Source organism: Poecilia mexicana, unplaced genomic scaffold (assembly GCF_051168715.1).
Source record: "Poecilia mexicana isolate PSO_F unplaced genomic scaffold, ASM5116871v1 scaffold_18, whole genome shotgun sequence".
Classification (NCBI taxonomy): Eukaryota; Metazoa; Chordata; class Actinopteri; order Cyprinodontiformes; family Poeciliidae; genus Poecilia; species Poecilia mexicana.
Genome location: NW_028263387.1, coordinates 9,242,865 through 9,262,541, shown reverse-complemented (window position 1 = coordinate 9,262,541; position 19,677 = coordinate 9,242,865). Strand labels below are relative to the sequence as shown.

The window sequence follows — 19,677 nt, the reverse complement described above, 5'->3', positions numbered from 1 at the left end:
GATAAATTATATGGAAACAGAAGAATTCATTCTATGAATCAAAAACCAGAAGGGACCGACTCTTACATGTTGAATTATATGTGTTAAAAGAACAATGAGCAAAAAAAAAAAAAAACTATATGTAGTCACTTGTTGTAGAACAAATGTTTTCAGTAGTCTTAAGTTAGTCACATTTTTACTAGTTATGATTTTATTTCCTGGATTGTTAAATTTGATTGTTTCAATCTGTAACAACAGATAAAACAGAAGAAAAGAAGTAACTATTGCTCCTGGGAGTTTAGGATTTAATGTAAGTATGAAATAAAGGAGCTTTTTGTAAGATCTTACATTTCACAGGATAAATGTATATATAAAATATAACAGTAGATTATCTTGAGAGTCGTCTGGTTTATTGTCCTAAAGACTCAAAGCTTAGAAATCTCAACTAAAACATGATTTTTTTCTGCCATTTCTAAAAATATCAAATAGCTGAATATTTCAATAACCTACAGGGAGTGAGGGCCGGCCCAAGCCTCCATGGGGCCCTAAGCAAAATTTGGTTTTGGGTCCCTCAGGTTCTGCTAACAATGTGGACCTGCTGTAATCAACAGAATATTAGATCATTCACACACCTACTATAAACTTACTGCATCTCTGACAGTGATGTTTACCACACCGACTTACACACACATATATGTAGGATACATTTATTAGCCGATTTCCTTAACTTTGGGGGATTGGTAATCGGTCAATGCACTAGCAGAACAAGTCAGCATCTGGCTGGGGGGCGGGGCCAATGACCGGGCCCCTCACGTAGCGGAGGGGGGGGGGAGACGTTTCATTTTTACCCAGGAAGCACATTGGCTAAACCGTGAGTCAAACAGTCACTGGGACTGACTGCTATATATTCCATTGAGGGACAATAACTTTAACATTACATACACCTTTCTGAACAGGCGAGGGTGCACTTTCTCTGTCTATAATCAGACATTAAAGCGACTTGAAACCATTCCTCCCTCCCTGGCACCTCCAGACCTGGGCCCCCATGGACACCCATCCGGGCCCAGGCTGGGAGGCAGCCCCCCCCCCCCCCCCCCCACAAGCCTCACACCTGGGCCGATACCTACATGTGAAGTCCATCTTGTCCCCTAATCTTCATCAGCAAAGGTTTATAAATCAGCTTCTGTCCTCTTCTGCTCTGCAATAAGAGGTTTGACTGACAGATCAACCAGGTCAGGTTTACAGTTAACAATATTCACCCCACTGTTGCCAACTCAGAGACTGTCTTGCTATTTTTAGCGACATTTCAGACAAAAAAAAAAATTGGTATCGGCCAAAATCAAAATCGGCAGGTAAAGGTTTTTAAAGATCGGTAACCAGCGAATGGCCAGAAAACTGAAGTCGGTGCAGCCCAACGTAAGATAGGATACATACACACATATTCATGACATTCTTTGATTAAATTAATTTCTCTTAGGCGTAATTACAATAGATAAAATTTTAATTTATACCAGGTGAGTCTCTCTCACTTGAGAATGTGGAACAGTACCACATAGATTCTGTCCATTCAAACAATTTTAATTGGAGAAGTTTCACATAACTTATAAGTTGATGTAAAAATACTGTTTGTTTTAGATGCATAAATTATCATGCTCAGCAGCAAACAATATATCACCAGCTACAGCTTAGAGTAGCTTATTGATATATTAATGCAGTGGCCATGTAGCCTGTTGTAAAGACATTTTGCTAGACAATATCAAACATTGAGAAGTTTTAATTAACATCAAACACATTTTGAAAAAAAAAAAACCCTCAGAAATATACAGAGCCAACCATGAAAATCAACTCATTTAAAGTTAAAATTCAACTTCACACAAATACAAACAATGTAGCGTAAATGTTTGTCTGTTGAACTGGACCGTTCAAGGTCGCTATCAAACTAATTTTCAATTAGCAGCTCCACAAATCTTTCTGATACAGAAAGATTTGTGGAGCTTACATTTCCAAGACACATTAAAAAAAACTTTATCTTGACTTTGTCTCTGTTCTTGATATGTGCTTTCATTGTATCAGAGCTAAATGAAACAACCAGCAACACATCTTGGTGCACTGTAAAAAGAAATTAGTTGAACCAACTTAATTGAGCTGCTTCAATTGGTAAGAAGTAATTCAATTAAGTTTATCCGACTTAACTCTAACCCCCTTTTCTTAATTGAATTCATTAAGTGTGTTTAAAATGACAATTTTAAGGCAGTCTTTCTCAACTCATTTAGTTAACTTCGGATAAAGAATTAAACTAATAAGTGATCTTTTTTACCAGGTGTTTTGGCTCAGGCAGCCTTTATTTGAGAGTAGTTAGACATGAAAGTGGGTAATGACAGAGAGGGAAGACACAGAGCAAAGGACATCAAGCTGGAATCAAACTTACGACGGCTGCGTCGAGGACTAAGGTCTCTTTATGTGAGTTGTGCTCTACGTCGGCGCCACCGCAGCTCCCTGGTTGATACACGATCTGTCCCTGGTGAACTTTGTGTCATGACATCAGACATCGGCTAGGAACACGGCATTGAACTTGACTGTTTTAAATACACTTTTGAAAGTGCTCTCAATGAATGTACTCTAAAAGTACAGAGTGCTCTGTGTGGGGGGAACTCGGCTGGGGACTGCACCTAAGAGATTTGAGTGAATAAACAGAACATTGTATGAACTTAGACACTTACATATTTGATTGTAGATATAATGGGAATTTCAAAATAAGGGTCATAAGTGTTGTGTCGAATGACATAATTTGTCCCTGTAGAACAGAAAGCATAGAGAGACTTTACTTATTGTTCATTTAATGCTGGAGATCAGTCTGACTGCTCTTGCTTCACACGGTCTTACTTCTATTTTTATTACAGTTCAGTTCATATCTGAATGTGGTAATGAGGTCATTCTCACTGTGAGGCCTCTGTAGAGACGAAGAGAAACCGTAAAGTTTGAATCTCCCTCTATAAACCAGAAAAAATAAAAAAACATCTACATAAATGAATAGTTCAAACATATTCACACTGTCGGACAGAAAACATTGTATATAGAAAATGTTAATTTTTCAGCAACAGAAAGCACATGTAGAAAAAGAAATCAAATAAAAAATAAACATAGAAGAAGAAAATGAACTGATTTGAACCAGTTTAAATTTTAAACACTATTATTATCCTCAGCTTCTTTCTCTGCATCCATGGATCCACCAGACCTTGATGATCCAGGGATGGTGGATCATCAAGGTCATAATCTGGGTCAGATATTTAAGTTGAACACCTTGCTGTGGCTCAACTAACTCTTGTGGGTTTCACTTAACCTCTCTCTCTCTCACTCACACACACCAGCTTTAGCTCCTTTTTCAGTAACATTGTGGTTTTCAATGTTCCATGAGTCATGAGCTGCTTTTAATCACATTACAGTATCCATTGTGTCACTTTACAGCACAGAGGCAGCAAAACCACTAGACAGGTCAACTGTTCATCACTGAGCTGAGAAGCAGAAGAAAGGAAGTTACAAGAAGGAGGTGGGAAAAAATACTTTTAAAAATCATGCAAGAAATTTAAGAATAAGAAAGGGAGAGAGTCATTTTGCAAACTTTAATCACAAAAACTCAGATTCACATTAACATATTTCTTTACAACATGCAATATTTGTTTAAAGTCACAGTATTTTTATAACCACATTCAGAGTTTTGTTCATGAAACAGGTTGAAATGTCTGTTCAGTGGACAGGAAATAAAACCCACCAACTGCTGCTGCTGTTCTCAAGTTTGTGTAAAAGGGGAGGAAACACACAGCTATACTGAGAAGCATAAAACATGCTGGTGTCATTTATGTGTGACAGATGTAACGTCTTCATGCTTATAGATAAAACAACGTAGAAACCTTTCTGATGAGCAGAAGGTCTGGATGTGAGGATGGAGAACGCTCTGCTCTGCATGCTGGGATTTTTCTGTAAGTTCATCACTGACTTCATGTTTAATGATCAAAATGTTTCTGTAAGATGGAATTAGAGTTTAACACAGTTTGATCTGTTTCTCTGTCACCTTGACAAGAAGCGATGTGTGTTTTCTATGACTAACTTTACATGTTGTCTTGGTGTTATTATACAAATGATTTTTGACATCAAGTCTTTTTGACATTACATATTTTATCTTTGACTTTATTTCTAAAACCAAAGCAGTTTTACCTGAAATTGTCACGTTTAGTGGTAGTTGAGGTGAGGATGAATACAGAGGACCCAGGTAGTGGCGTGAAAAAATGACTTAATCGGCAAAACTCACAGAAAACCAGGTAGCACAGGTGAACTAGGAGTCAGGGAACTAAACACTGGTAGCACTGGAGTGAGGTGATGACGACAAATAACAGCAATAACTATGACAACTTGACAAGGACCTGATGAGGAAACACAGACACAGGTGGGACGAAATACACAGGGAAGGTAATCAGGGAACACGAGACACAGCGGGGAGCAATCAGGGGCAGGAGACAACACAGGAACCAAATAAACACACAGAAATAAAACAAATCCTCACAGAAATCTTGCAATAGTTCAAATCAGGGGTGGAGAGTCAGGGGGGCCTGGGAGGGCAGTGGGGGGCCCATCCTATGGAGGAAGAATAGGATTTCAGGGATTCAAGCCTCTGTCACATCTGACAAAAGCTGGACAAGAGCTCGGTATGTGTTGGATTATGTAGGTTGCCCAGTCAGGGTTGACTCAAGGTTGCCAAAACTTTGCAAGACCAACTGATTTTAGAGGCACAGTGGGTGTAAAATATTAAATAAAATGTTGTGCTACATGACTGGCTTTATTTTCACTCTTGCATTTAACTTTATGACACACAAAGTTACAAGTGGATCGCCCATATGTCATCATCAGTCACTTGGAAACAGATGGCAAACTAGACGAAGCATTTTTATGGACTAAATTAACATGAGTGGAGCTCCATGGAGCGGCAAATGAAAGGATGGAAAAAAGAGAGCAAGGAAAAGCCAAAAACTGGACGCATATTTTGTTCGTTGTCTTGGAGATGAACCGGACTTTTTTGTTGGCAGCGATTCAGGCCCGCCAAAACTGCCAGCCCAGCAAAGGAGCAGGAATAGTTACAGGTAGCAACTCTAACATTATTCACAATGTGTGAATTAACTGTAGACTGATTGTAAACTGTATCAGCCCAGCCGCCTAGCTTACGTCCCCTTTTTCTCTCTCTATGCAGTACAGCTGTGATGTCAGGGACTGAATTGCAAAGATGCAAAGGAGCATGAGTCGCTGCAACATGGTGTGTGTGCAGCGGGGTCGGCGTGTGCCGCTGCGTGTCCGTTTCAACGCGCGCAGATGCGTGCTCGGTTTAAAGTCTCGACAATAAACCTAGCTTCAGCAGTTGCCAGCTGCTCCAGGTTCTGAGTTGAAATTGATAAAGTGTCAAAATGATCTGATCGCTCTTCGTGGTGCTGAACTGCTTTGAATCTGTGTTGTTTCATCATTAGTGACCAGTAGCCTGATGTTTCTGTTGTTCTCTTTGTTTGTTGTACTTTGTGTCTGTTTGATGGACTTCAGAATGACATAGTCGTTCTCTGTGGTAGTCAAACTTCTAAGGCCCGCTGTTGTCTCTGTTGTAAAGTTATATTATCCTGAGCTTTATTTGGGTATAACAAATTAGCCTGTCACCGGCCCAACGCTGACTTGTTCTGCCATTGATTATAATATATTTGTTTTGAGTTTAATCATATCTGATCAGCTTTTATTCTTCATTGCAGTTCTCAGTCATCTGATCTATGTAAATGCTGAAGGTGAGAATCAGTTTTTCTTAATTGTTTTTCATTCAGTTTCTGATGAATATATAATTAACCACCAACTGTTTATGCATTTTAAGTTAAATATATACTTTTATTAGTTTTATTTGGAAAATGGTCAGACAATTTGAAGCTTAGTGTACTGATTTGTGTAAAATGAAATATCTTTATGTACAAAATATTAACAGTAGATGAATATTTTTCTCTCTATTTGATCATCTCAACATATCTGAGTGAATCAGGAAATAAAGACGATAATCAGGAAAGAGACACGGAAACAAGTCAGTAACTTTCTGCTTTCAAGATCAAACTGTCTAATGTATTTAATGGCTGCCTCAGCATCTTACACTATAATATGAAGTTACCATGTTTATTAGATGTTTATGTGTTTGAAACTGAAAATTCACATGAGAGGAAACTTAAAGAGGAGAAAAGTTTGTGCTTTTCTGTAAAAGTTGAAATGTTTTCTCTCTTTAGCGCCATCTGCTGTCTGTGATGTGAAGGCAAAAAGTTCATGTGGACAAAGTTACTTCCCTTTTCTTTACACTGACATTTATTAATCTCACCATCAGTCAGACTTTACAATTCATAATCATGCAGGTTTTTAGAAAATGAGTCTGACTATTATTTCTTACATTTACAACAAATATCATTGGATCTTTTATTGTCTTCTGTCTAAACAGTTTATTTTCACATTGAAATCTCAAAAATTTTTGAAAGTTTTTTTAGTGATTCTACTTTCTAATGGGGCCTTAAAGACAAACATGACTAAAACACATCCAGTGATTTATTCTTGGTTTCTGTAAGTCAGTATTGATCTGGATCAATGGACAGATTGTCTTTAAGTTTAAAATATTTATTTTTTTAGCTAATGGATCCCCTGGCATATTTGGTAGAGCTGTTGCCTTGCAGCAAGAAGGCTCTGGGTTCAGTTCCCAGCCTGGGGTCCTTTACATGTTCTCCCTGTGAATGTTGGGTTCTCTCCAGGTACTCTGGTTTCCTCCCACAGTCCAAAAACATGACTGTCACGTTAATGGGCTCTTTAAATTCTCTTTAGGTTTGAGTGTGTGTGTGTGTGTGTGTGTGTGTGTGTGTGTGTGTGTGTGTGTGTGTGTGTGTGTGTGTGTGTGTGTGTGTGTGTGTTGCCCTGGCGACCTGTTCAGAGTGACCCCGCCTCTCGGGGTACAGTTGACAGCTGGGCTCCAGCATCCCTCCTGACCCCAATGGGATAAGGGTGAAAGAAATGTTCTGACATCACTTAAAGCACAAACCCTTCAAACCCACTGGCCTGGTCCTGCAGCATCAGCATCACTAACAGTGTTTAAGTTTGGTGAAATCTGTGAACAAATCAAACTTAAACACAAAGATTATTAATAGCAACACAACAATCAAACTATTGTTGAGAAAATAAATTTGAAATAAGCTAGTTTTAGAACTTTGCATGTCTTGATTCAAATGGCCTAAATTGTGGTTTTAAATCAGTAACTTAGTCTGGCCTGTTGACCTTTATGTTACCTGTAGTTACAGCAGATGGTTTGCTAGGATCGTTTGAACTGCCTTTTGTCTGTGGGAAAACAATACAGGAGAAGTTCCAGCTTTTCACACTCATCTGTGAAAAGCCGTAAACTCTGCAGGGGTTTAGGCTTCAGATAGAGGGTCAGAGATGGCTCCTGGTTGGAGGAGCAAAGGTACGCCTTATTTGAATAAATTAAATACAAGAGGATAAAACTTTCTACACAGAAGTAACAAATCAGATTTGCTCTTGCAACTCTCCAAAGACGTCTTTGCTTTTCTTTCTTTCCTTCTTTTATTTGTCAGGTAAATGAATGTATGTCTCCGTTGTTCTGCAGTTTCTGTGTAAGTTTATGCATTGTCTTATATTGGATTAAATTCTGTAATTCTGTGACGTCAACACGCATTGTTGCTTTCTTTGTGGCTACACGTGGCCCGCCGAGAGGACCTGGGATCCAGAGGAAGAGAGAGAGCCAAACTTTTTCCAAAGTTAACTATTTTAGAATATTTTCTTCCTTAACACTATGAAGACGATTCTGTGGACTTTCTAATTAAATCCTAAATTTAAAATTTAATATTTTATCTCTGTTGAAACCATTACATCAAATTTAATACCATTGACATTCTTGATATATGAATGCTAAGACTTTAGATATGTGGTCTGTCTTAAAATTCAAGCTGTAACATGAAAAACCCTCTGATAAAGTGCAGGGATGTAGAAACGTCTGATCTGGTTGGTGGATCTTCCTCTAGGACCAAGTTTTCTCTGCAGTTTGTCCTGCAATGAAGGACTTAACAGTATTTCTGTGTGTGTGAAGGTTTCAAAGCTGTCAGTCACAGGAAAAATAATTTTCTGCTTTAACTGATTTATTATTTTCAAGCTCAACACATTTTCCTCTTGTGATAAATGAAATGATCTACAAGTGGAACTAATAGTTTTTCATCAGTAGTTCAGAATATTTTTATTTGCTGAGAAGTTCCTTGTAAGGTTTTCTTGTCTTATTTCAAGTGTTCTTAGAGATTTGCACTAGAAACTAGATGAAAATACTTTATTAGATTTTATATTTTTGCAGTGTAGATTAAAAACCTGCAACATGCTGCAATTTTTGTCCAACACTGAAAAGACAATTCTTGTATCTCCATCGTTTGTTGTTCTTCAGCTGTGAGGATCCTGGTTCAGCAACAGGAAGATGTGCAGGAAATCATGATTTCAGCTAAATAACTACTGAACTGTTATTGACATGAAGTGACTATTTTAATTGTTTCATCAAGTCTCATTTAATCTGCAACATTTTTCCTACCTAAAATTTTATATTGCTTTTATATTTTAATGTTTCAGACAAAAACTAAAAATCAGCTTTTCCTGCTGCTTAAAATCATTTATTGATCAATTTGTTAGAGAAAAAATATCATATTGTTATAATCATCTGCAGAAGTGACGTTTTCTCAGTGAAACAATGTTATAAATGTTAAACTTTATTTCTGTCATATTTATTCAAAATAAATCAGCCAAAGCTGAGAGAAAATATGAACATGGAGGAAGATTAAAAACAATCAGTTTTAAATCTGATAAAAAGTTTGGAAGGAGCTTAGAGAACTGATGATTAGACCAAGACTTTTGCACAATACTGTCTCTATTTTAGTAAAATGTCTCTCATATAAAATCCCTCCATCCTTCAAAGATCCAATAAAAGCTGATAGGAGGCAGATTGTGATTCTCTGGTCCTGCTGCAGTTTTCCAGGAGGCCACTGTGGTTCCTCTGAGTTCAATTCATCTGATTGAAAGTTTAGAAAAATCACCACTAGACTAAAAATAGTTCAACCTTTAGTTGTCAGCAGAGCTTTCCTTGTTGAAGGACTGAGAAGTGATTTGTGCAGTAGAGCTGATTTCCAGCCCAGTTCTCCTGACTGCAGCAGAACATTAGAAGATGTTCTGGTTCAGTAGTTTGGTTCAGCTCAGCTCTGACTGGGATTTGATACAACATGATTTGATTCAGTCACAATCTGATTATTGTGATTTCTGTGTTTTATTAGTTAATGTGTTGATTAAAAGTAAGTTCTCTAATATGAATAAAGTCTATATTTGAGTAGTTAAGAAATGTTGCATTAAATAAATATGTCAATCCATAAAGACCAGAGATGCTATTGGTTAAAAACATTTGACAGAATAAATGAGTCAATAACTGCATTGATTTTTTAATTTAAAAAAAATAAAGAAAACATGTCATCAGTTTCAGGTATAGTTTTTTTTATTATTATTTCTGTTTGATTTTACTGATTAAATAAAACCATAAAACTTTTTTGACTTGTTACAGAAATGCTTCCTTTGGATCAAATCAGATTTTTATAATGTGCACCTAACAGGATTGGATTGAAGCTGTTTGTCTTACAGTGATACATGTTATAGTTCATTAACTGGTGCTGTGTAAATAAACCAAACTGAATGTTTTAAAACTAGAACAATTTTGATGATTTTGTTCATTTTTTTTCTTTGTCTCAATCATCAGTAAATAAACCTGCAGCCAAACTGACAGCAAGTGATAAAATCGTGCCAGCAGGGGGCAGTGTAACACTGACCTGCTCTGTTAGTGGATCTGATGGCTGGAAGTTTGATTTGTTAAGACGACAGTCAGTGAATCATACAGGTCAGTTCATCAGAAACAATGATCCAAATGGAGTCTTCATCATCACAGTAGAAGGTGTTTACAGCTGCAGAGGAGGAAGAGGAGGAAGAGGAGATCCAGTTTTCTACACTGAAACCAGCAATAAAGTCACCATATGGAAAACTGGTGAGTTTAGCTTCTGTTAATCACAGAAACAACAAATTATCTTGAGCTTGTAAATACATCTATAGAACATGCTCATTCATGTAACATGATATTAAATGTAAAATTATATTATTTAATAATTTTAAACTGCATTTTGTTGCATGAGTTTGATATTGAAAGTTCACATCAAACTGTTTTGAAATCTATTAAGTTTAAAAGCTTTTAACTGTATGTGGTTTTCTTATTTCTGTTATCTTTTCTTCTAATTTTCTTCTAATGTTATTTATTTCCTATATTTAGGATTCACTGTTATTTCATTTATATCCCCAAATTATTCAGTTTTAATATGAACTTTTTTCTTAAATCAGTTTGACCCCTAAAACAGTGAATCACAGCCTCTGAGAAAAAGCAAAGGTTTTAGTTCTGACTTTGTTTTTGTTACATTTCTAACCAGAGATTTTTCTATGTCAACAGTTTCCATTAAACCCACTGTGACCCGGAAACCCGACTGGTCTGAGATATTCAGAGGAGAGACGGTCACTCTGAGATGTGAGATCAGAGGAGGAACTCAGTGGACGTATGAATGGAGACCAAACTACAGAAACTCTCCAACATCCAGTGAATACAAGATTATTGCAGCTGATAGAGACACATTCAGCTGCAGAGGAAAAGGAAACTATCAGTATCAGTTCACACAATGGAGTGATGATCTCTCATTGACTGTTTGTAAGTAGATCATCTGTTATAAAACTAAAGTGATTATTTACAATTTTTCATCAAGTCTCATCTTAACAGTCATGTTTTCTTAACAACATTAAACTTTTCTATGTTGTTGAAAGATTTTAGTTTAGATTTCTAAACAGAAGATGTAAAAATCAGCTTTAATTAGTGACTAGTTCTTTTTTGTAAATATAATTCTAGATTTAATATCAATAATATTTAAAAGGTTATGGTTAAAAATTAACAACCAAAACTGATATAAAAACAAAAACTCTTAAATTACTTAAAAGTCTGAAGGATCATTGAATTCAATCAGTTTTAAAAGTGACAAAAAGTTTGGATTTTTGCATTAGAGAGTTTAGAATTGATGGACCAAGACTTTTGCACAATCCTGTCAACATTTCAGGAAAGTGTTGATGAACAGTAGATCCTGTAGTGAGTAAAGTTTGTGTTTATAAAAAAAAAGATTAGTTTTTTATTATATTTTAGTAAATATGTGAATACATAGACCGGATGTGATGTTCATTAAAAACTTTGATATTGTAAGAAGGAAATTGTTATATTGATATTTTATATAAAGTTAAAGGAAACGTTTCCCATTAGTCCTGCTTAGAGTTTATTTCTGTTTGATTTTAGTGGTTAAATTAAACCATCAAAATTTAAAGTTTGATTTATGGGATTAAAATGTTTTTAGTGGAATATTGATTTCTTTAAATTTGGACAATAGTACGGAGCCCCTAAGGGGACATGGAGAAAAAAAAAAAAAAGGAAAGAAATCCCGACTTATCCCGAGATCGCGAGAAACTAAGTCGAGATCTCGAGATCCCGACTTAATTCATTAATAACCAGCTACAGTCCTCTGGACATTAATGAATTCTATCAAAACTGCCAAGTCGGAAAAGGACTTGCGCCGAATGAGTCCCCGCGCTCTGAAAACTCTCTTCAGATGTCGCTCACTAATACAAAATCCATGTCTGCTGTCAAGCACTGATTTAATGTGTTTATAGTCAAGCCCAAGCTCGAAATAAAATTCTATATATTTACCCCATGGGTGTGTGTCCTCCATCACTGTAATTAGGTCGTTATGTACTGATGTCGGGATCTCAAGATAATAAGTCGGGATTTCTTTCCTTTTTTTTTTTTCTCCATGTCCCCTTAGGGGCTCCGTACAATAGAGGGTTTTATAAGCCTGGATATTAATTGGACATGTTTGTCTTATAAAGTGAACTGAGATGTTATTTATTAATTTGATGCTGTATAAATAAACCAAACTCAATCTTTTAAAACTAGAACAATTTTGATGATTTTGTTCTTTTTTTTTTTTACCTCAATAATCAGTAAATAAACCTGCAGCCAAACTGACAGCAAGTGATAAAATCATGCCAGCAGGGGGCAGTGTAACACTGACCTGCTCTGTTAGTGGATCTGCTGGCTGGAAGTTTGATTTGTTAAGACGGCAGTCAGTGGATCATAAGGATCAGTTCATCAAAACCAATGAACCAGATGGAGTCTTCATCATCTCAGATGAAGGTGTTTACAGCTGCAGAGGAGGAAGAGGAGGAAGAGGAGATCCAGTTTTCTACACTGAAACCAGCATAAAGGTCATTATTAATGAAATTGGTGAGTTTAGTTTCTGTTCATCACTGAAAAAACAAATGAGGTCTGAATCTTGAATTTATGTTCAGTGCTGCAGTTTGTGATAAAAACCAGTAGAGCAAAACTTTTTGGGTCAGGGGTCAGAGTTAGGGCTAAGGTATGAATTGAGTTTTGGTTAGGGTTAGAGTTAGGTATGTGATGGTTAGGGTTATGAAAAGGGTAAAGGTAAAGTTTAGGCTGTAGAAATTAATGGAAGTCAACGGAAAGTCCCCACAAAGATAGCAAAACAAACGTGTGTGTGTGTGTGTGTGTGTGTGTGTTGGGGTGTGTGTGTGTGTGTGTGTGTGTGTGTGTGTGTGTGTGTGTGTGTGTGTGTGTGTGTGTGTGTGTGTGTGTGTGTGTGTGAGAGAGAGATTGTTTGTCCTGTGATGGACTGGTGACCTGTCCAGCTTGTAACCTCACTTTGACCAGAAACTCATGGAGATAAAAACCAGTAAAGACAATCAGCTGTAAACAATGGATGGAAATTTATTATTATTAAGATTTATAATCACTGCACTGTTGCCATTTTAAGTAAATTTCCTGATACATGTCATTAAGATCATTTAGAAATTAAGTTTAGAAAACATTTAAATTGATATAATTTTAGTCAATGTCATATTCTAATATAATGTTAATGTTGCCAAATCTTTGATTTCAACAGGTCAACTTGTTCCTGTCCTCTCTGTGTCTCCATCATGGCTGAATCCTGGAGCCTCAGTGACTCTGAGCTGTGAGGGTTTGGAGCATCAACCAGCAGGATGGAGGTTCTTCTGGTATAAAGCTGTTCCTGATCCATCAGTCAGTTATTATAGATTTGAGCTGCTTCCTGGCACCAGTGGGACAGAACAGAACTTCACCATTACTGGACCGACTCACACAGCAGGATTTGTGTGCAGAGCAGGAAGAGGAGAACCAGTGAACTACACTGATTACAGTGAACCAAAGTTTATCTGGTCTGCAGGTCAGTTTGTTTCTCTCTGTGCTATAAATAAACAGGAGCCATGATTTCAGTTTTATTTATTTTTGTCTAATCTTTGATCTTCAATGTTAGTCAAAAGTATGTTGCACATTGTTTGTTCTTTTCCTAATTATCCAAAAAGGTGAAATAAGTTTAATATTTTTATATTTTCACCAGATAATAAACTTGAATTACTTTAGATTCAGAAGAAACTTCAACTATTAAAATTTGATCCATCAGGAAATATAAGTAAAGAGATTTATGGATTGTTACTTTCATTTAGTTCCTGAACATCGATGCTCTTGCAGGCCTGGATACATTCAGTCTAGAGCTGAGCTGGTGGTTTGGTTAGAAATATTTACTGGTTGTAAACAAGCAGAGCAAAGACAACAGAGAAGAAAAAACAGGAGCTGAACAAAATATGGAGAGTTTGTAGTCTGACGTCTGGCTGGGACTGGAACCTGAATGTAGTCAAGAAAAAGAAGTCAGCAGGTTAAACTGCTAAATTTTACCAAATAAAATATTTACCAGCTTTATTTGTTAAATAAGACAGATTAATTTTTACCCATGTATTTTATTTTACATGCACTGAAATATTTGGATTGTTGTAAAGACAAACAATAAAGTTTGAACATGTTGAAATGTTGTTAAAATACACAAAAACCAAATGATTGTTTTCAATCTGTTATATTTTATAAATGTTTTCCGTGCTCAGCTGAGATGCTGCGTTTCTTTTTCTTCTTCTTGTTTCCAGATCCTCGTCCAGCAGCTTCTCTCTCAGTGAATCCTGACAGAGTTCAACACTTCAGATCTGAATCTGTGACTCTGAGCTGTGAGGGAAACTCTGCTGGGTGGAGAGTGATGAGGTTTATAGAAACAGGAAAACTGTCAGACTGCTCCATCTGGGGGGAAATGACTGGATCTACATCTAATATCACTTCCTACTGGTTTAATAGTGGAGTTTACTGGTGTGAGTCTGGATCAGGAGAGTTCAGCAATGCAGTCAACATCACTGTACATGGTGGGTTATGATTTACTATCTTTTCTTTCTCTTCACTTTATATTTCAACATTATTTGCAGTGTTGATGTAAATACTGTTTTAAGCATCTTTTCATAACAATGTTGTTCCTGCAAGTTATTTGAAGAGATGCAATAACAAACAAAGTAAAATAAAAACATTTTATAAATAAAAACGTATTTCAGTTATTGCTCTTTTCCTTCATTGTTTTTAAATTAAAATATGTTCATCTGCTGGTAGAAAGAAGAAACTAAAACTTTGCCTGGTTTTGTTGGTAACAAGAATTCGTTAATCACAGTAGTTTTGTCTGACCAAGGTTCAAAGTGTGTGAGCTGTCTTTATTAAAATGACATGGTGTATTTGAAAAAAATAAAAACCATTTCCACTGATTCTTTGAGTGTTAACCAACCTGTGATTTCATATGTTTAAAAATTGAACATTAATTTTGAGAGATTTTTTTTCTTCCAGTAATTTTAAATTGTTTTGTCGTGTTGTGGACGTCTGAAATTTCAGTTTAGCTTTTGAGGAAAGTTTCTGAAGTGATGAAGCATCAATCTGAGTCAGAGCAGATTCCCTGGGAGTCATGAGAAGATTCATGTACTTTAAGTGAAAACATGAGCTCCTTATTTTTTCAGTTTCCTTTGCTGGCATTTACATTTGTTACATAAGAAAAACCCCAAAATATCGTCAGTCACTCTGGCTGTATAGTTGTTACATGTCGATCACATGAGGTCATAAATGAAAATGTCAAAATATAAAAAGATATTTAGTCCTGATAGACGGCTATAAAATACCCAGGATTTAAAAAGAAAATATTCAGGTCACCAACAGCAAAACAAATATAAGGTGTTAATATTACAACATTAGATGTTTTCTGCAAGGAACATGAGAGGAACATAGAAATAATTTTGGTTTAAAACTGTTTTGTTCTACTACCACCAGTTTCTGACTAAATGTCATCATCCTCTGGTTGTTTTACAGATGATGATTCTGCTCCTCTCCTGCTGAGTCCTGTTCATCCTGTGACTGAAGGAGATCCTGTTACTCTGAGCTGCATAGATAAACAACAACGTCTCTCCAAAGTGTTTTTCTATCACAATGACAAACTCCTTGACTCTGGAAGCAGAGGGGAGCTGAATATCTCTGCAGTGTCAAAGTCAGATGAAGGTTTCTACAAATGTCAACATTCAGGAAAAGATTCACCAAGGAGCTGGATGTCTGTTAGAGGTGAGGAGGAGGAAAATGATTTTCAAAATTTCACTTAGTAATTAGGTGAACACTGACAATGTTTATGTGGTGGTCAAGTTTAAGTCACATTTATCTGTTGTTAGTGAATGGTGTCATCAAATCTCCAGATATATATTTTTTTATTTCCAGTAACTGTGTCCAGTCCTGTCAGCTCTTCATTTCCTGTCATGTTGATTGTTGGAGTCGTTCTCATTATTCTCATGATTCTCCTGGTTTTGTTGTGGCGCTGCAGACGGTCCAAAGATGAGACATTTTTCTGACAATAAAGGATCAAATTCAATCAAAATCTTGTTGTTCAAATGTTTTAATTTTATTGTGATGTTTCGAGATGGACTGAAAATAGAAAAAAAATGTTAAATGTCTTTTTCCCCCTGCAGATTTAAGCAGCATCAGGTCAGTGAAAACCATCTGTTCCCTCTTTAAACATGCATCAAAAATAACGACTTTCATGAAAACATTAAAATCTTTTTTTATTATTATTTTCAGATCAAATCAACCAGAGAGCATCAACCCTGATCATGAAGTGACCCAGAATGACGGTTCTGTTTACAGCTCTCTGCTTCATGGTTCGTCTCACATTAAACATCTTTATGATTAACTGGGATGCTTATTTACTTCATTTTTCTGATTAATCAGTTTCAGAAACAAACAAAACAAATAATTAAAGACAATCACATTTCTACTTTACTGGTGCTTATATAGAAAAAATATTCTGACATTATTGATCCACAGTTATTACTCTTCAACAGTGTAATATAAAAATACAGTTATAACATTTTAATGAAATGAATAAAATTCACACTGGTAAGAAATATCAATATATCAAGATAAACTAATCAAACAAAGCTAAAATCAAACCATGAGAACATTTACTTTGTGTGAAAATTATGTAATTATTTGATCTATTTCCAGTCATTTGAACTTTAACCTTGTTTTATTGTCTTTAGGTGACTCTTCCCTCTATGAAACAATCCAACTCAGCAGAACTTCAGGAAACGGTAAAGTAAAGGTTTTATAGCAGAAAGAGATTCAACATCTGACTGATTAGAGAGACTGATGATGGAAAATAATTAACTATTTCAAATGAAGATAAATCCAAACATGTTAAATACTCAAAGAACTTAAACTCTTCAGAAAGACTTACTCCAATAAATGGAACATTAAAAAACTTCAAAATTGTTTCGCAACATTAATTTTCTGTTTTTTGTGATTCCCAATTTATTCATCTGACAGTTTCAGCAGAGAGGATTCATCACCCAGCAGAAGATTCTGACTATGATGATGTTGACCAAGGTAATTATAGCTCAACATCTACATAATAAATGTAGACATAACACACTGACAAAATGTATTAACCAAACCAAAGAAAAGGACAATAAAAAAGGTGGTTGATTCTTCATTCAGCTTTTTTATCCAATGTTTATTTTTAGATTAATCAAATTAGTTCATCTTTTAATAGGTTCACATTGTATCAATCTTTGTTTTCTTATATTCTATATAACAGAAGATTTAAAGTAAATCACTGAAATTGAGTTAAAAAATATATAATTTTATTTTTGAACATGTTCTGGTCTTTAGAAGACTTTAACTCATTTTTAATGTTGATAAATATCTCACTGAATAATTTCTCCACTGACAGGAAAATAATCGTGATGCACCAGATGCAGCAGTGCTGAATGATCCTGCATGAGATAAAAGCTGTTTTCTGGGATAATCCCATATTTTAATGTGATTTTGTTGTAAATCTGTGAACTAAAATAATCATAATTCAAATATCCAAATATTTTTTTGTTTGCATGCATTGTTCATTGTCTGTCAGATTTGTGAAATGTAACAAAATATATCATATTCTTATTTGAGATGCTATTGATTAATTGATGCTGTTAAGTATTAACATTTAACATTTTGCCATTTTAAGTTTCTTTTGTGATGAAGTTAATTATCTGTAAAGTGACTTTCAGAATGGTAAATGAAAGTAAATATCAATTAAAACCTGTCAAAGTGTCATTTCACTTTAATATGTGTCGATGTTGGACGACTCTGCACAGAAGAAGAAAAAATAACATTTTGATTCTGTTGTTCAGCTTTGATTGAGTTTATGTCAAGTTGAATAAGTTAATAATTCATCTAGTACAAAAACTATTTTATCTATAAATATGAAATTTGATTTTCTGTGAAGATGCAAAGAGAGAAAGAAAGAAAGAAAGAAAGAAAGAAAGAAAGAAAGAAAGAAAGAAAGAAAGAAAGAAAGAAAGAAAGAAAGAAAGAAAGAAAGAAAGAAAGAAAGAAAGAAAGAAAGAAAGAAAGAAGGATCCAGTTTAAATGTTCAGGTTCTTCAACACGTCTGACTCTCAATGATCAGAGGAGATGAGAACCAGAGCTCCCTCTACACAACCCCAACCTATAACTGGATGTGAATATGATTATTCATCACTTATCTAATAATCTGAACATTTCAAGTGAAAACATTTTCATGCACAGAACTATGCATTCAATATGACAGGAGTAAAATTTCCATAGCAACATTGAAGTAGATTACACTGAGAGCCGCCTGGTTTATTGTCCCAAAGATTCAAAGTTTAAAAATCTGAAATAAAACATGATTTGTTTTGCCATCTCCAAAAATATTAAACAGCTGAATATTTGAATTGCATCCAGTGAGAGCTCTGAAATAAATCTATTGTAATGCCCTTTAACGGCCACTAGATGGAGCTACAGACTAGTAATTTAACCGTGAAGGTGCAGAGTTTCATCATCCCAGTTTATTGTGGGGCTGTTCATATTTCTGACTAGCAACACAAAACAAATGTATATGGAAACCAGAACCAGAAGCTAGAATTTTCTAAACTGAGCCCTCCTCTTATTTTATGGTTATAAATGTATTTATAAAATCTGTCAATGAGATATTTATGAAGAAGCAGGAAGAAACTTTAAAACTTCTTTAATTCTGACTGTGACATAAGTTTCTTCCTGCCCACAGCCATCAGCATGTTCCTAGAAGAAAATTATGTTTCATCAACTGTGTTATGGGTTAGGTTTAGTACTAAGGTGTTAATACTAAAACTTAGTATTCACTAATACTTACCCTACGTAAGGGTAAATCTACTGGGGTAGGCTAAAAAAATAAATGGAAATTAATGCAGTGTCTCTGTGAAGATAAAGACATATTGTGTGTGTGTGTGCGTTTGTTTGTAATACCTTGTGGGGACGATTTTCCTGACATATACTATGTTGTGGGGACCAATCGCTCCTCGTGGGGACCGGAGCCTGGTCCCCACGAGGGGAAACCCTGTTTTTGGGTCAGGGGTCAGATTTAGGGCTAAGGTATGAATTGAGTTTTGGTTAGGGTTAGGGTTAGGGTTAGGCTGTAGAAATGAATGGAAGTCAATGGAAAGTCCCCACAAAGATAGCCAGACATACGTGTGTGTGTGTGTAGGTGTAGGTGTGTGTGTGTGTGGGTACGGCCGCGTGTGTGTGCTTGTGGATGTGTGTATCGTTTTGCAGCTTCCTTAAAAGCTCCATCTCTTTCTAGCTGATCAGTTTACACAGTTCATTTTCAAAGAATATTTATGATACGTGTGATTTTTCCATTCAGTAAGAATAGGACCTTGTCTCTTTCATCATCGCAAATATTCTTGGTTTGGTGTTGATGCTGTCCTCAGAAATGAGGAAATAAAATATTTTAAGCTCCTTTAAATGCAGCTGTATTCAAGAGTAAATGATTGCTGATCATTTATATTCATTCTATTAATTTTTTAAATATACTTGAGCTTCAGACTAAAGAACCACAGGAAGATATTTAGTCCTTAAACAATGACTGAGGATGGCCTGATGGAAATTGACTCAACATGTAAGTTTATGTCAAAGGAATCATCAGCTAAAGATCTTAAAGCCCCATAGTGTCAATTTATTGCACAGTCTAGTCACTGTTTCTTTCAGTTGATATGAAAATGCTGTCCATATCAAAAATAACTTAAGTTAGATTTTGCATCAAAGCTGCATGTAGCACCTTGAAACTG

General features: G+C 35.7%; 1 protein-coding gene and 1 long non-coding RNA gene across 2 annotated transcripts; both read left to right on the top strand.

The window, feature by feature from the left end:
* Positions 1 to 5,032: 5,032 nt before the first annotated feature.
* LOC106913130 (Fc receptor-like protein 5) lies at positions 5,033 to 15,929 on the top strand. Its single transcript, XM_088016011.1, has 7 exons — positions 5,033 to 5,111; positions 9,815 to 10,096; positions 10,550 to 10,801; positions 13,095 to 13,394; positions 14,146 to 14,412; positions 15,392 to 15,637; positions 15,788 to 15,929. Exons 1-7 carry the CDS (start codon positions 5,033 to 5,035, stop codon positions 15,916 to 15,918), a joined length of 1,557 nt encoding a protein of 518 aa, XP_087872137.1. The 3' UTR covers positions 15,919 to 15,929.
* A 51-nt stretch (positions 15,930 to 15,980) lies between these two features.
* On the top strand, positions 15,981 to 17,663 carry LOC106912205 (uncharacterized). Its single transcript, XR_015766052.1, has 5 exons — positions 15,981 to 16,051; positions 16,145 to 16,224; positions 16,606 to 16,656; positions 16,892 to 16,951; positions 17,298 to 17,663. It is a non-coding gene; the product is annotated as an uncharacterized LOC106912205 (long non-coding RNA).
* Positions 17,664 to 19,677: the final 2,014 nt, after the last annotated feature.

Excerpts from the sequence above, each read along its gene's own strand:
- LOC106913130 (XM_088016011.1), top strand. The coding sequence starts at position 5,033 with ATGAACCGGACTTTTTTGTTGGCAGCGATTCAGGCCCGCCAAAACTGC. Across the intron at positions 10,802-13,094 it reads TGATCTCTCATTGACTGTTT|GTCAACTTGTTCCTGTCCTC; the intron begins GTAAGTAGATCA and ends TGATTTCAACAG. Across the intron at positions 14,413-15,391 it reads AGTCAACATCACTGTACATG|ATGATGATTCTGCTCCTCTC; the intron begins GTGGGTTATGAT and ends GTTGTTTTACAG.